The 16,616-nt window shown below is 39.2% G+C and overlaps 1 protein-coding gene across 5 annotated transcripts in view; it reads right to left on the reverse strand.

Moving 5' to 3' along the window:
- Nucleotides 1-16,616, reverse strand: part of HYDIN (HYDIN axonemal central pair apparatus protein) — a 429,838-nt gene that overhangs the window by 226,237 nt on the left and 186,985 nt on the right. For all 5 annotated transcript variants that reach the window (XM_047836101.1, XM_047836099.1, XM_047836098.1 and 2 more), the window contains 3 exons: nt 14,586-14,704; nt 9,805-10,028; nt 2,177-2,244 (listed from right to left, as the gene is read on the reverse strand). In XM_047836101.1, coding sequence (XP_047692057.1) covers nt 2,177-2,244; nt 9,805-10,028; nt 14,586-14,704 — 411 coding nt within the window. The remainder of the gene's footprint in view (nt 1-2,176; nt 2,245-9,804; nt 10,029-14,585; nt 14,705-16,616) is intronic.

Below are 16,616 nucleotides of genomic sequence, written 5' to 3' on the forward strand. Positions count from 1 at the left end.
TCATGGCTCTGTAGTGTCTTCCCACTCTTATTAGCTGCGTTATTGCCAAATGGTTCAGTAAGATGTTGTACAACAAAAGAAAAGTAAACTTTTTGTAATTTGCATCTAAGCTAGTTACCAAAACTTCTAGCTGGACCAACTATGAGAAACAACTGTTGATTATTTTCTCTATAGCTCAAGGAAACAATGAATAAATTACCCAATAATGGCTTTTCCTATATACTTAGGGATAAGAGAGGGCCAAATGGAAGATGTTAATGGGAAAAAAACCTACCTAGCTTTGGAGCATGCATAAATGGTTTTATCTACTGTGTTACCCAGAGCTTGCCAATATCAAATACAGCGTTTTGAACACCTCCTGTTTGCCATATTTCACTGAAATGTACCATTAGGGGCCTTGATGCTTTTAAATGTTTGGATTCTAGATAAAAGTGTTCCAGATATTCTCAGGGCTCAAAAATTGGCTTATCGTTGGTACAGTATTTACATTAACCTTTCAATAGGGCAGATTCTAGATAATGAATCAGTATGATATTTCTTGGAGTGACTGATTTGAGGTTTTTATTTGGATTATTTTTTCTCCCTCCAGGGCAATATGACACAGGGCATATCTTCCAAATGTTCTGTGTTGGAGCTCATATTTAAATGCCTGTGAGGGTATGTTGCTGTCATGCATCAGTTGCTCAGAACTCTCTGTGAACTCAGTTGAGCTGGTTGGAGGGTAACTGCATAGGTCTTTGGGTAATTCACCTCTCACTGCATATCAGTCACGGTTTCCCTTGAGAGAGTATGCCTCTCTCAGTTGGCCAACAGACAATTTTCAAATTGTAGGTCACTTTTACTTTCCTTCGAAAACTCTATCACTCAAACACGCACTACAAATTTCTAAAAATTCCTCTAGCCATTCTCATATTCTATGGTAACAAACAGACATTCAACTCCACTGATATGGATTTTCCCGTATTTAGGAAATGTTAAATGTTAAAGCAATGGATAAAAACATTATTAATCAGCTTTTTGCAAAGAAAGGATATTTTTTGTAAAGAAAAAATTTTCCCCAAGTAGATGGCCCTACTTGAAGCAAAAGAACTGAAAGTCAAAATGGGAGGCAACTGAGAAAAATGAAAAGGATTATGGACTATGGATTCAGGCTAGGGTTTCTCAGTCTTTCCTAAATTATTATCACCTCCTAAAAAGAACCACTGTGATTAATTAATTTTCAGTGAAATCAATTAATTAAATATAATTTAAATTAGATTAATTTCTCCCTAATGAGAAAAATTAAATACTAAGGAACAAGATTCTATTGGGTAGGGTTGAACTTTGGAGGACCACAAATGTGGGTTAGATCTACACTCTTCAACCCCAAGCAAACAATTTTTGACCCTTTGGGGGCAAAATCATCCCTGTTGACAGTGTATGATTTAGAGAGAGCTCAGGTGAAATACTCATTCTGCCACTGCTATATGACCATGGGAAGTTATTTAACTGTTCGAATGATCAGTTCTTCCAGCTCCGAAAGGGGAATCTTAAATAGTATCTCCCCAAAGGATTTGAAGGGTTAAATGCAGGACTGAATGTGATTCACTTAGCAAAGATTAGAATATAAGACAGAACCAATAAATGGAAACTTTTACTGCTAATGCCACCACTGCTGTTGCCATTGTTATTATTTGGAAAGGTGGAGACAGGAGGAAATGACTCAGGGGAAGTAACTGAGCAAGAAGACAACACAAAAATATAGAAGTCTTCAGCTTGGAGTGATAGGACACCTGAGTCAAACCACCACTGAATTCACTTGAAACTTGAGAGCATCTCTGTGAAGAGGCTGTTGTGTAGACATACTGGCAAATCAGAAACTGCATATAAAATGGAGTGTTCAGAACATTCAGATAGCAGTGTGAAGTTTAAGGCTTTCTATTGTTCCACTGCTGAATGAGCAAGGACAACCATGGCCTGACAGCTATTAGTGCCCAGGACACAGTTATAACTTTCACATATAAACTACGAAATGGCACTGAAATGTCACTGCTGCAGAGGAAGAAGAGAACAATTCTAGACTTTCTTGCTATTACTCGTAAAAAATTGGTAAGAGAGCTTTTGTGTAAACTTTCCTCCTTCTATGTAGAGAGGCAATTCCACTCAATTTCTAATTTAATATGGAAAAATTACTCACCAAAGGAAACATCGCCAAAGTGCAGAGCAGGAACATTAAAGTGGAAGGTAGGTCCAATGACACAGCCTCTGGAAGTAGGAATACAAGTTGGGGGGAGTGGATAGAGAATCCAGTGAATTCAGTGTAACAGTCAGGAACTAGGAAGACAGTAAACATTAAAGCCATAAACTGGCATTAAGTCAAGTACAGAATCTAGCACTTAAAGAAACCACAAGCTGATGGTCTTATCACAGTGGTTCTTAGAATTCTTTTTCAAGACTCAAACCACTGGGTTTTAGCAAATGATGCTGTGATTAATTTATCACCAAATGCCTACCAATGAATGAGGCAGAGCAGACACATCACCAAACCAATGACACAGAATATTAATATGGATAAGATACATATCATGAAAAGTTATCCTTAGACAAGAAACAAAAATTATAGCATTAAAATAATAAGCATTAAAAACTATCAATGGCACCAATATTCCTGGTCCCAACTTTTATAAAACTGTTTTTCCAATTCCTACCACCAACTAGTTGTGATCTTGGCCAGTCACATTACCCCCATAGCCCCCAGTTTCTTTTCCTCCTGTATAAAAGAAAAGACTGCAATCTAGTATAGGTGACCTTGAAGGACCTTTGCTGTAAATGTTGGTTCATTTCTCTCTCAGTGCAAGGCCTCATGATCTTGGAGTGATTCTCTAGCTTAAAGTAAATAGTAGAGAGATTCTACAGTTTCTAGTTGACTTCAGCTGCAGTAAATAGCATAATGGTCCCCAATGATGTCTATGTGCTACTCCTCAGAATGTGTGGATATGTTAGATTACATGATAAAGGGGAATTAAGGTTGCAGAAGAAATTAAGGTTCCTAATTAACAGATCTTAAAATAGGGAGACTTTCCTAGATTATCCTGGTGGGCCCCATGTAATCAAAGTGTCTTTAAAAATACAAAAGGATGCAAAGAGGAGGCTGGACTAATGCAGTGCGAGGAGGACTTAACCAGCTATTGCTGGCTATGAAGAAAGAGGAAGGGGACCCTGAGCAGAACACTGTGGGCATCTTCAAGAAGCTGGAAACGGCTAGGAAATGGATTCTCTCCTGGAGCCTCCAGGAAGCAACACAGTCCAGTCAAGACCTTGATTTTAGCCCAATAAGACCTATGTTGGACTTCAAAAGCATAGAGCTATAAAATAATAAATTTGTACTGTTTTAAGCTACAAAGTTTAATGCAGGAGTAAAAGAAGACTAATAAATATGTATTAGCTTATTCTTGATTTTTACCATGATCCATATCACTAAAATCTAGGTAAGAACTAAGATAATCCCCATCTATGTGCCAAGCTTTTAAAAATTATAGACATACAGATACCAGAAAATGCGTTTATCAGGAACATCCTAATTCACCCAGCTCGATGTTTGTGAAGTGGGTGTGCCATACTGTGCTGAATGCGTCCGTGCCCTGGTGGTACTTTGGGCTGCTGTACGTCTGACCTAATGTGGGCAGGGGCTGTTGCAAGTCTGGGAGGAGCCATCCCATCAAAGACTCAATTCTAAAAGCAAATTTCAATCCTAAAAGCCTTTCTCAGGACCAGCTATTCTATTTCATGCGAATGATCCAAAGTAGTTTCAAAAGGAGTGGCTAGTACTTGGCAAAGAATTAGGATCCAGTTGAGAATGAAGTCAAACAAGCCTATAGGATAGATACTTGACTTGTAAAAGAGGTTTCGTGAGGCCAAGTAACAAAGAGATCAAAGGGATGGAAATGCACAAATGCTAAAGAAAGTAAGAAAGAAGCTCACAAAATTGTACAAAGCAGTTGTTTAACAGGTGCAGATGTAGAAAGAACTAGAATTAAATCACATCTGTTCATATAACTAAGGGAACTGTGGCCAAATACCAACTGGAATTGGATATGGCTGCATTCATTCTACAAGGGATTCTGAATATTCAAATCGTCTCTGCAAATTTGTACCCTCCATCAATGCAGTGGTCTGTTAAAATTATACTGTTGACCCTTGAATAATGCAGAGGTTAGGGGTGCTGACCCCCTGTGCAGTTGAAAATCCATGTATAGCTTCTGATATATCTCCCAAACTTAACTACTAATAGCCTATTCTTGACCAGAAGCCTTACTGATAACATGAAGAGACAATTAAAACATATTTTATATATGTATTATATACTGTATTCCTATAATAAAGTAAGCTACAGGAAAGAAAATGTTATTAAGAAACTCAGAAGTAAGAGGAGCACCTAGGTGGCTTAGTCGGTTAAGCGCCCGACTTTGGCTCAGGTCACGATCTCACAGTTTGTGAGTTCAAGCCCCATGTCAGGCCCTGTGCTGACAGCTCAGAGCCTGGAGTCTGTTTCGGATTCTGTGTCTCCCTCTCTCTCTGCCCCTCCCCTACTCACTGTCTGTCTCTCTTTCAAAAATAAATAAACATTAAAAAAAATTTTTTAATCAGAAGGAAGAAAAAAATACAAGTTTTACTTCACTGTATTTATCAAAAATTATTCACATGTAAAAGGACACGTGTAGTTCAAGCCTGTGTTGTTCAGGATCAATTGTAATTTTAAAGACAAGAGATAGGAAGACTGAAGTATGATATGTTAGGTGAAACAAGTTGAATACAAAATATATCTATGTTATGGTTAACACTTTATGAAATTACATACGTAAAAATTGGAGGCAACAAAACTACTCACGGGTAATTTTTTTTAAGTCACATTAACTTTACAGTGTTGTTAATCCAACCACTTAAAGTACTGTGTCATGTAGTTAGAGGAGTAAATAGAAAAAGCAAAAGTATGATAACTGTTCTGACCTTTCAAGGCAGACTAGCCAAAATTATGTGGTATTGAGGAAAGAAGAGTACCTGACAATAAAATAATAAGAAACAAAAGTCCATAATCCATCATATTAACTCTACAGAGATTTCTTAGGCCACAAGGGCTAAGAAAGTATTTCTGGACAAGTCATAAGTAAAGTCAATATTAATGTGTGGAGCTGGAAATATATTATAATTATACATTAGACATATATTTGGGATACCAGATATTTACCAGGTTTTCAAAAACGATTATTCATGGTTTGAAGCGCAAGAACACTTTTGGACAAATGTGATTTAGATAAGGATACTTCTCTTAGAACAAAGTGATGGCTGCCAGAGGGCGGGGGGGTTAGGGGCTGGGCAAAATGGGTGAAGAGGAATAGGAGATACATGCTTCCAGTTATAGAATGAGTAAGTCATGGGAATAAAAGGTACAGTCAATGGTATTGTGATAGTGTTGATGGTGACAGATGGTAGCTGCACTTGTGGTGAGCACAACATAATGTATAATCCTGTCGAACTATGTTGTTCACCTGAAATAATGTTAACATTGTGTGTCAGTTATACCCAAAAAAACACAAATTTTAAATTAAAAAAAATATTTCTCTTAGAAATTTGTGATTCATTTTTGGATGCACGCAAACATTCTTTCCCCAATCAGATTTTCCTTCCCTTTGAAAAAAAAAAAAACAGGAATAACATCCAAAATAAGAGACTGGTATAGCAGTTGGGGTGAATGTAATGTCCAGAGGATAAAATGAGAGACTTATCCTCCACAGAGCAGTTGAAGTATTAACTAGTCCAAGTTTGCTTGTGAGTAGGTTCCTGGGAGATTCCTAAATCCTATTATTCACAGTGGAAAACCCCAGTGCACCCTAACCTATTCAGGCATTGCTAGTGATGTGTACTACTAGTTGGGATCTTCAGGAGAAGAGATCAGACATTTTAAAAATTCACCTAGGTAATGAAGGAACTAACCATCATCCAATGTTATAGACTCCTGAAATTAACAATCACAGCGTCTTTGAAATGTAATTCACGTGCCATATAATTCACCCACTTAAAGTGTATAAATCAATGGCTTTTGTATATTCACAGATATGTGCAACCATCACCACAGTCAATTCTAGAACATTTTCATCATTTTGAAAAGAAACACCATGGCCTTTAGCTATCATGCTCTGTCCCACACCCCCAACCCTGAGCAATCACCATATTCCCATTTCTCCCTTTGCTTCTGTCAGTCTATTCTTCACATATTTGGGGGCTCTGCTGCTAGATGCCTTTATGTTTATAATTGTTGTATTTCCGGGGCGCCTGGGTGGCGCAGTCAGTTAAGCGTCCGACTTCAGCCAGGTCATGATCTCGCAGTCCCTGAGTTCGAGCCCCGCGTCGGGTTCTGGGCTGATGGCTCAGAGCCTGGAGCCTATTTCCGATTCTGTGTCTCCCTCTCTCTCTGCCCCTCCCCCGTTCATGCTCTGTCTCTCTCTGTCCCAAAAATAAATAAACGTTGAAAAAAAAATTTAATTGTTGTATTTCCTTGATGGCTTGACTCTTTCATTATTATAAAATGTCCCTCTTTGTCTCAAATAACAATTTTTGTTTTAAAGTCTGTTTTGTGTGATATTAGTACAGCTTTCTTTTGGTTACTGTTTGCATAGTGTATCTTTTTCTATCCTTTTAGTTTCAACTTATTCATATTTTTGGATTTAAAATGTGTCTCTTGTAGACAGCATATAGTTGGATTGTGTTTTGTGGGTTTAAAAAAATCCATTCTACCAATCTCTGCCTTTTAATTAAAGTGTTAAATATATTTATACTTGATGTAATTACTGATAAAGTAGGATTCATGTCTTCCACTTTACTATTTGTTTTTTATATGTCTTTGTGCCTTTTTTATCCTTCTATTCCTCCATTATTGCCTCCCTTTATGTTAAATGGATATTTTCTTAGTGTAGCTCTTTAATTTTTAATTAATGTCACTTCTTTTACTACATTTTTTAGTTAGTTTAGGGAATATTTTAGAGAATGGGCAATTACATCTTGAATTTGGAAAAATAATTCACAGAGTCACAGGTTAAGACAGTAGGACTTAGGGGTGCCTGGGGTGGCTCAGTCAGTTAAGCGTCCAACTTCGGCTCAGGTCGTGATCTTGTGGTCCGTGAGTTTGAGCCCTGCATCAGGCTCTGTGCTGACAGCTCAGAGCCTGGAGCTTGCTTCGAATTCTGTGTCTCCATCTCTCTCTGCCCCTCCACTGCTTGCATTCTCTCTCTCTCAAAAAATTAATTAATTAAAAAAAAAAAAAGACAGTAGGTCTTAGGACACAGGAATGTCTAACAAACTCAAATTTGCCAGTCACTGTCCCTAGTATATAACCTTGCATGTGGAAGGTGCTCAGTAAGTTTATTAAGTGAATATCCAAAATACACATTTATTCCTAATAGAGTAGCAGTGTGTGTGTGTGTGTGTGTGTGTGTGTGTGTGTGTAAATGCAGTATTATTAGGCTGTACTTAATTAGGGAGGGGCCAGATGAAATGGGGTTGGGCTTTTTTGTTCAACCTGTCTTGGCCAGTATTTTCCTTTCCCCTATATGAAGAGTAAAATTATGGTCCTTTAATATCCTATACTCTTTTACCCTGAGATAGGGCGATCATTTTGATCTTAAATGTTTATAAGAGCAAAGCTTTAAGGTTTTGTCTTCCCCATTTGGGATGGAGGCCCATCAATGATGCTGGATATTGTGGAAGGTACTCATGATTCTGAGTGATAACTCTTGAAGCCATGAAGTCAGAAAACCTTATTCAAATAGAGCTGTGAAGAGCTGATCTGCTGGAATTTACTGAGGACTCTCAAGGATCAGAAAATCTCTGAAAGGGAGACGAAGGTTGCATTCGCAAGTTTGCTCTTCCTGCTTCTCCAGATCACCCCCTCCAATGCTTGTCAGGAGATGTGAATTGTTATTGAAGTGGGAGATGAACTGGAGTTCATGTGATATAAAAAGGTACTCCTGTCGTCCTTCATTTTCTGGTGCATCTTCTTGAAGAGTCAATGTTATTCAAATATTTGGAAAGCAACAGTGATTTTTCTTCTCTTTTGTCACAAACACAGGTGTGTTACAGAAGAAAACATAAATGACTTCTGAATGTTCTAGATACACCTTAAGACTTCAGTAAAGTTTCTGATTATGGCAGGCTGTCTCAGCCACGCCGCAGAACCCTTGAAACACATACATTCTCTCTCCTTATTTGTGAGAGGTTGTATTAGTTTGCTAGGGCTGCCATAATAAAATACCACAGATGGAGTGGCTTAAACAACAGAAATTTATTTCCTCATAGCTCTATAGGCTGGAAGTCCAAGATCAATGTGTTAGCAGGGTTAGTTTCTTCTGAGGGACTCCCTTGTCAGGTTGTAGATGGCCATCTTTTTTTTTTTTTTTTTTTTTAATTTTTTTTTTCAACATTTATTTATTTTTGGGACAGAGAGAGACAGAGCATGAACGGGGGAGGGGCAGAGAGAGAGGGAGACACAGAATCGGAAACAGGCTCCAGGCTCTGAGCCATCAGCCCAGAGCCCGACGCGGGGCTCGAACTCACGGACCGCGAGATCGTGACCTGGCTGAAGTCGGACGCTTAACCGACTGCGCCACCCAGGCGCCCCTAGATGGCCATCTTTTATGTGTTTACATGGTCTCTTCCTCTCCGTGTACTTGTTCTTATAAAGACACCAGTCACACTGTATTAGGACCCACCCATATGACCTCATCTTACCTTAATTACTTCTTTAAAAGTCCTATCTCCAAGTGCAGTCACATTCTTAAGTACTGGGTATTAGGATATCAATATATATGAATTCGGGAGGACATAATTCACCCCATAACAGGGATGCTTAGGTGGAAGAATTGAAAGAAGTGGTAATAACTTTAAAGCTGATGTTAGGAATCTGAATTTCCAGTAGCTATCTTGAGACCAATAAATTTTCTTAGGATCCTTCAGGCCATATGTGTCTGTGTCTCTTTTCTATGTTATCCTCAGACCCCAAGGGAGATCTTAGCTGTAGAGGGAAGGAGGGCCTGCAAGCAATAACCATAATAAGAGAGACTGCCATGGTAATTAACAACCTGTTGCTGTGAAAATCCAGACGGGATCTGCAATGTGTTCTGAAGATAGGATCTTTCTAAGCACCAGGAACTAAAGTTGTGGATCTGCCCAATGGGTTGGTCAGAGAGAACTTCTTTTTAAAACCTGAGGACAAACTCTGCTATTAATGACTTGCAATTATCACAAACAGCTGGAAAAGCCATCAAAGGACTTCTAGCAGAAAAGCTGCACATTTCTAGCCGTGGCTGACTGATGCTATAAGTAGATTCTTTTACAATACCCAAAGGTATCATAGGTAAGAGCATTTAAAGAATTTCCTTAAAATAAATATGAAAGATGAAAGTTTAGAGAAACTGTGATAATAGCGAAAGCCTAGTCAAGAATACGATTTTATCCAGGTGTTACTGTAATGATTTATTTTCCCTAAATATCCTAAAACAGAGAGCATAACTAGGTTTAAGTGCTTATGTTATAAAGTTATAGCTTCTAGACAAACTAGATCCCCGAACAGCATCTGTATCCATATGACAATAATAAGTTACATGTGTTCAGTAGGTAAACACTCATGGAATTATAAAACACTCCATTATTTTAATGTATTCCCATCAACAAAGACAGTTATGGACATCCAAGACACAATCTGGTTTTGAAGTTTAAGAAAGCAGTAGATAAAAGCTTCGGTTAGCTTCCACATTAGTTATAGATATATCTTACCTAATGGTCAGTTTCACAGGCTCAGGGGACCCATTGACATTGACCAGGAACTCTTCTTCAAAGTGCCCCAGAATGGAAGAACTGAAAGAGATCTGGACCGCCTGGACTCCACTTGGTTCGATGATGCCTTCCTTGGGGCTGAAAACAAAGCAGGCCCCCAAAGCCGAAGTTGGAGGGCCCACGCTGAAGAGAGCATCAATGCTGCCTTTGTTGGAGAGTATTGCCTATATCAATAAAAAGCCGAGAATGCAAAGATACAGCATGGACATCATATTTATTTTCAGAGAAGCATGTGGCTGTACTGTTTAATACCAACACATAGACAGTTACAGGAAGTAAAGCCAGAGAAAAACTCCAGGGGAGAAATGAATAGTCTTCTGCCTTGAAGGTCTGAAGGTAGGAATCCCGATCCAGAAGTCACTTTGTGCTTTTAGTATCCTCTTTAAAACAGAGTTAGTCACATGTATTATAGCCGTGTTATAAATACTGATTGTAATTATATCTACTGAAAAAGAACCTTAAAATACCTCTTTCTGATATTCTATAAGGTAACTGAGGGAAGGCAGGTATTTCTCTTCTATGCATGAGAAAGCTGAGAATGAGCGGCATACTGAAAAATAAGCAGTCAGAATAGAGGCACAAGAGCTACCTAAGCCTACATCTATAGTGTAGCCTGGAGAATATGAATGCGACATCACTGTGGATTCCAGACGACAAGGATGCTCTTTATTGTGCTATTAGATTTCATTCTACTGGGATACCTTCATCTCAAACTCTACCGTTTGGGGATGCTTAATGTAAGCAAGTGTTTTACTATAGACAAGTTTTATTCCTATACACTAGTGCCATTGTCCATATTTGCTTGCACACTAGATGTGTGTGTATGAAAAGTTCATGCCTGGCATTCAGAGTCCTCCACACCTGACTCGGTCCATCGCTCCCACTCCCACCTCCCCTGGTGTCTGTGCAGTGAGCCTGTGCTGTAGCCACACAGCTCTCTATTCCTTGCCAGTGCTGCACCTGAATTGGTGGACAGCACGTTCTCTCTCTCTATGTACTACCTTCAACCTACACTCCAAGTATTAGAGAAAAAAGAGCATAGGAGATCATGAAGAAATGTTCAGAAAGGCATGTGGGGAATGTCAGGAACCTAGAAGAAGGAGGAGAATTTCCAGAAGGGGTTAACTGTGGTAAGAGTTCATGGGGAATACACTCTGAGAAAATGTTACAGATTTTTTATTTTTCATTAGAGGCCAGCCTTGCCCTTGAAGAAGAAAGTAACTGCAATGGAGTGTGACGGTAGAATCCAGAGTCCAAATGTTTAGGGAGTGCGTGGGTGTGGAAGAAATAGTGGTTGACAATTCGAGATTCCGATTTTGAGAGGATTAGTGGTGAGGAGGGAGAGTGGGGGAGACAAAGCTGTGGGAAGTATGGTAGAGGAGACCCAGTATATTTATATTAAATGACATAATGCATACTCAGTGCTGGGCCCATATGTTTGTTGTAATAAGAGAACAGAGCTAGGTAACCAAGGGAATGGGGTCTGGGTGGGTGTGGTGTGTCCACCAGCTTAGGTTACCTCCTGAGAAGCAAAGAAGAGGGAATCAAGAGTATATATAGAATAGAGTCAGGGGTCTTTGCAAAGGAAAATCACCACTTCTTCCAAGAGAAGATGGATGATGGACCAAAAGAGATATATAACTAATTGTTGCTTGATATTTTATTCATCTTTTTACATTCATTTCCCATTCTCCCTCACTCTGTTTTAAGTTCCCTGGTCATAGAATTCATGCTTCACCCTTCATTCTTTCTAAAGAGACCATGTAGAAAGTGATTATGGCCAGGGACTCAGAAGCCAAATAGCCTGGGCTCAAATCCCAGCTTTACCACTGACTTCCTAGCTGTGTGACCTTAGAAAACGTGCTTGCCTCTCTGTTCCCCAGTGTCTCCATCTGTAAAGGGTAAGAACTACTAACTTCTCAGAGTGCTTTGAAAATGAAATTAACTTTTGTAACTCTTAGAATAGTGCTTATAAATGACAGTGATTGCTACCTGTATTCCCAGCGCTATGCAGAATGGGTTTAAAATTTACCTTGCTTAAGAAGCAACTGACACACGTTAGTGATAACTTAAAGGTGTTTGAGGTAATTCAAAGGGAATTCAAAGGGAATTCAAAGGGAATTCAATTCAAAGGCAATTGTTTTCCTCTCCGAGGAAATGCACAGATTGCCTTTTTATTTTTCGGGTAACAGCAATACTTTACTCAGATTTTGTAGAAGGCACAAGCTCCTCCGTTTTCAAGAACATACATGTCATTCTTCTCCCCCTGACAAAAGAGCACCTTCATGTGTCTGCAGAATCCAGCAAGTCATTTGGGACAAAACCCTGAGACTTTTTGATTACCTTACCCTTGCAGTCCAATTCCTTGGCGAGGAGAAAATTTATAATAGAGCTTCACCTAGTTTTCCTTCTAATTACACTGGGGAATAGTGAACACTCTTGGGACTATGGTTTACTTTTTATGTATTTGCTAAGCTCAGCAATGACTAAGGGCAATAGCTAGTTATTCAAATTTGTCTCAAGTAGGTAACATAATAAATTGAAAGAGAGATGCAATGAGGCATCAGCACTAAATACGCAGAGAGTGCAAAATATTCCCATAAGAAGCAACTCACCATGTCCTTCTCTGCCATTGCACAGCCCTCAAAATTGTCCACTCTGATGCAGCACCTCATATAACACTTACTTAGCTGGCTGCGATGTACTTTACTATTTCAAATCTGGGATGGTGGGAAGGTGGTGGCCTCAAATACACTTTGGTTAAATTTGTTAGAAATTATTATTACACTCAGGGAAACCTTATCCATTTTGTATCAGAACTAAAGGTCCTTTTCTATGGTGGCATCCATAAGACACAATACTTAGGATGTAAGGGAAATTCACACTGGATAAATTATGGACACAGTATCAATTTAATAAGTATCGCACATTTTTTCCTCCCAGAAGTGACCCTTTTTTCAAAATGCAAAAGACAATGCAACATAGTAGCTGTGCCATTTTTCATTTCATGGCAGTCATGTGACTGGTTTTTTCATTTAACTTGTGTTCTTATGTATATTCCATCTCAGATGACACTAATGTCTCTATTTACCTTGCGCATCATCCCATTTAGGCCATGGTTACTCTAATGAATGTGGGGATGAACAATACAGTAGGAAGCTCTCAGTAGCAACCGGGCATTTGCCTCCCACGTCAAGGCTGGGCTGGGCTGAGATCTGAGTTGGCTGTAGGTTGGATTTGCTCCTTGGTGAAGGGCAGCACAAAACCTTCCCTTTCCAGGCTACAGAGTCCTAGTAACCCAGTGCTCACTAACATTTACCAGCTGTATGACCTTGCCAAGTTACTTAACAGATGTGGCAGGGTCGGGTTTGCTATTCACTGACCCCACTCCCTCTTCCTCCTGTGCTCACAACTAGACTGCATTTCCCAGCCAATCTTGCGGCTGTGGGATGTGAATGAGCGTGATGCGTGCCACCTATATAGGACCAACTCCTATAAAAGATCTTTTGTGCACGTCTCTCCATGCTCTTTCCCCTTCTGCCCGCATGACAAATGTGGGGTTGCGGCCTTGCAGGCTACATGTTAGGGGTGGCAGAGCTATGAGACGGAAGGAGCCAGGGTCCCGATGCTCTGCTGACAGAGAGCCATCTGCTGATACGTAACCCTGAGACTTTACGTAAGCAACAAAATAGACTTCTATCATGTCTGAGATAGTACAGATCTTCATATTTGTTTGATACAGTATCTACCATTATCTTAACTAGCAAAACTGCTCCAGGCTCCAGGTTCCTCGGCTGTAAAATGGGAAGAGTCACTGCAATGCTGCATAGGGTTTAGGGAGGACCAAACGAACTAATGAATATAAAAGCACTGGTACTGTGCTCAACATATGTGAAAGATGATGTTGTTGATGGTATTAACCACTCTCTGCCTCTTATTTTTCCTTTATAAAATAGTTTCTAAGGATTAGAAACTAAATACATACAGATAGACAAGCATACACAATAGAGCATGGAACCTGACACCTATTTGTCACTCATTAAATAACTGCTTGTATTACTTTTATAGAAATACAAACATTTAAAGTTTAGGAATCATTGTAAAATAAAGTTTCAGTGGTCACAATTTGATATAGTGCAAAAAAATACCCTAGATACAAAGTTAGTGGTGAGGAGACACTGAAGTGACTTTGATCCTGAAGAACCCATGAGTATATCCTGTAAAAGGATCATTTTCTATTTAATTGGAAAGACAAAGCACAGAATTTCAAGCAGAAAGTTCCAGAAAGCACAATGACTGGTTTTTAATCATGTATTAAAGACCAGTGCATTCAGAGAAAACTCTGAAGTGTGAAAATGCCTATCCTCATTAGGACATTCTGGAAAATTTGAAAGTTCTTCTGTCCTCTGGTCTATAGCATTTATGTTGTCAGAGAACAAGCATTAATCAGATGGGGATAAGATTGCAATCCACAAGATGAGGAGGATAAATAAAACCAATTAAATTATGGCTTTGTTGCCTTCAGGAAAGCTAGAGGGGAAATCCTCAAGGAGGCTTGCTAGGAAAGGAAGGAAGAGCCAGATCATTCTGGAGTCTGAGCATGAGTAACGGAAAATGGATGTGATTGTACACGTTTTGTATCGATAAACACACACACAAAATAAAATAAACCAAAAAAGCCAAGTACTATCTGAGTCTCAATGAAAAAGTCTAGTGCTTACCTCATAACAATGTACAGATCCAACGAAAACTTTTCCAATGTCCAGCAGTTCAAGATTGAAGTGAATCTTTGGCCCCATTCCTTCGCCTTTGATTCGGAGGGGCAGACGGATCTCTCGGCCTATAAAAACAAGTCAGACTTTATCACCCTGAAGGATGCTTCATTACCCCCAAACTACACATGACGTGGTGCCAATGTAAGCAATCAAGAGTTCTGTATCAAATCCCTGTGCTGGACCCAGGGAACTGCAATTTAACCAATGCTGAAGATTTTGCTTATCTTTAGGAAACATGAATACTGGTAGTTTCTTATCTTTAGAGAGCAGCTTACATTGTAATTTAGGCGGATATTTTAGCAGAAAATTTTTTTTAAATTTTAACCCAGTCTTAATGGTATTCTTGTTCCTTATTTTTAAAACAATGTAATTTTTCTAAATCAGAGAAGAGTGACCACTGACAGATGCTTCTTATAAAATGAGAGTCACCATGGGCCTCCACAGGACATCGTTCTCAATGATTTTCCCTACATTTAGGAAGATAATGGTATTAAAGGATCTGTGTCTAGGAGTCTTACCATAGAGTTTCTTTCAGTAGGGGTAATGGGATCCACTCACAATATCCACGACTGCACACCCACAGTGGACCCAGGGCAGGTGAACAGAGAGCACAACCTTTATGGTATTGACTGGCTTTGTTTCCTTTTTTAAAATGGATATACCTTTATCTGATAATGTATGATCATTATAAAAATATTATAAAGAAAGTAGAAATTCTCACATAAATCTACTACCCAAAGATAACTACTATTAGCATTTTGGTGCCTACCCTTCCATACTCAATCATGTTTAAATACTAAAGTGCTACATGGTCATATTTAAATAGTAAATACTATATTAAGTTTAATGGAAATGAAAGCATATGCTGTTATTACTTTGTAACTGCTTTTTTCACTTAACAATACATCTACAACATTTTTTAATAATTTTTTTAAATGTTTATTTATTTTTGAGAGAGAGACAGACAGAGTGTGAGAGACGCAGGGGCAGAGAGGGAGAGGGAGACACCGAATCCAAAGCAGGCTCCAGACTCCAAGCTTGTCAGCACAGAGCCCGATGAGGGGCTTGAACTCACATACCACAAGACCATGACCTGAGCAGACGTTGGAAGCTTAACCAAATGAGCCACTCAGGTGCCCCAATATCTGCAACATCTTTACATACCATCACTTGAAGATGAATTAAATATTTTTAACCAGTCCCTCTTGTTGGATATTTAAATGGTTTCCAGGTTTTCATTCAACAAAGTACAATGTAATTAATATCCATGAACACATTATGAATAATTTCTTTAGGCACTTCAAAGATTTTCTATTGTTTCTTGTCTCCTACAGCTCCTGTTGAAAAGTCAGCTTACTGTCTTACTGCTCATTTGAGGTAAATGTCTTTTCCTCTGACTGCATTAAGATTTTCTTTTTGGGGATACCTGAGTGGCTTATTTGGTTAAGCATCTGACTTCAGCCCAGGTAATGATCTCACGGTTCATGGGTTCGAGCCCTGCGTCGGGCTCTGCGCTGACAGCTCAGACCCTGGAGCCTGCTCAGATTCCGTGTCTCCCTCTCTCTCTGCCCCTCTCCTGCTGGAGCTCTGTCTCTGTCTTAAAAATAAATAAACGTTAAAAAAAATTTAAAAAAAACATTAAAAAAAATTTTTTTTTAATTTTTTTTTTCAAAGTTTATTTATTTTTGGGACAGAGAGAGACAGAGCATGAACGGGGGAGGGGCAGAGAGTGAGGGAGACACAGAATCGGAAACAGGCTCCAGGCTCTGAGCCATCAGCCCGGAGCCTGACGCGGGGCTCGAACTCGCAGACCGCGAGATCGTGACCTGGCTGAAGTCGGACGCTTAACCGACTGCGCCACCCAGGTGCCCCTTAAAATTTTTTAAAAAGATTCTCTTTTTGTTTTTGGTTTCTACCAGTTATACCATGATGTTCCCAGGTGACATTTTCATGTATTATTCCTAAGGTTTATAGCAA

Source organism: Prionailurus viverrinus, chromosome E2, assembly GCF_022837055.1.
Source record: "Prionailurus viverrinus isolate Anna chromosome E2, UM_Priviv_1.0, whole genome shotgun sequence".
Classification (NCBI taxonomy): Eukaryota; Metazoa; Chordata; class Mammalia; order Carnivora; family Felidae; genus Prionailurus; species Prionailurus viverrinus.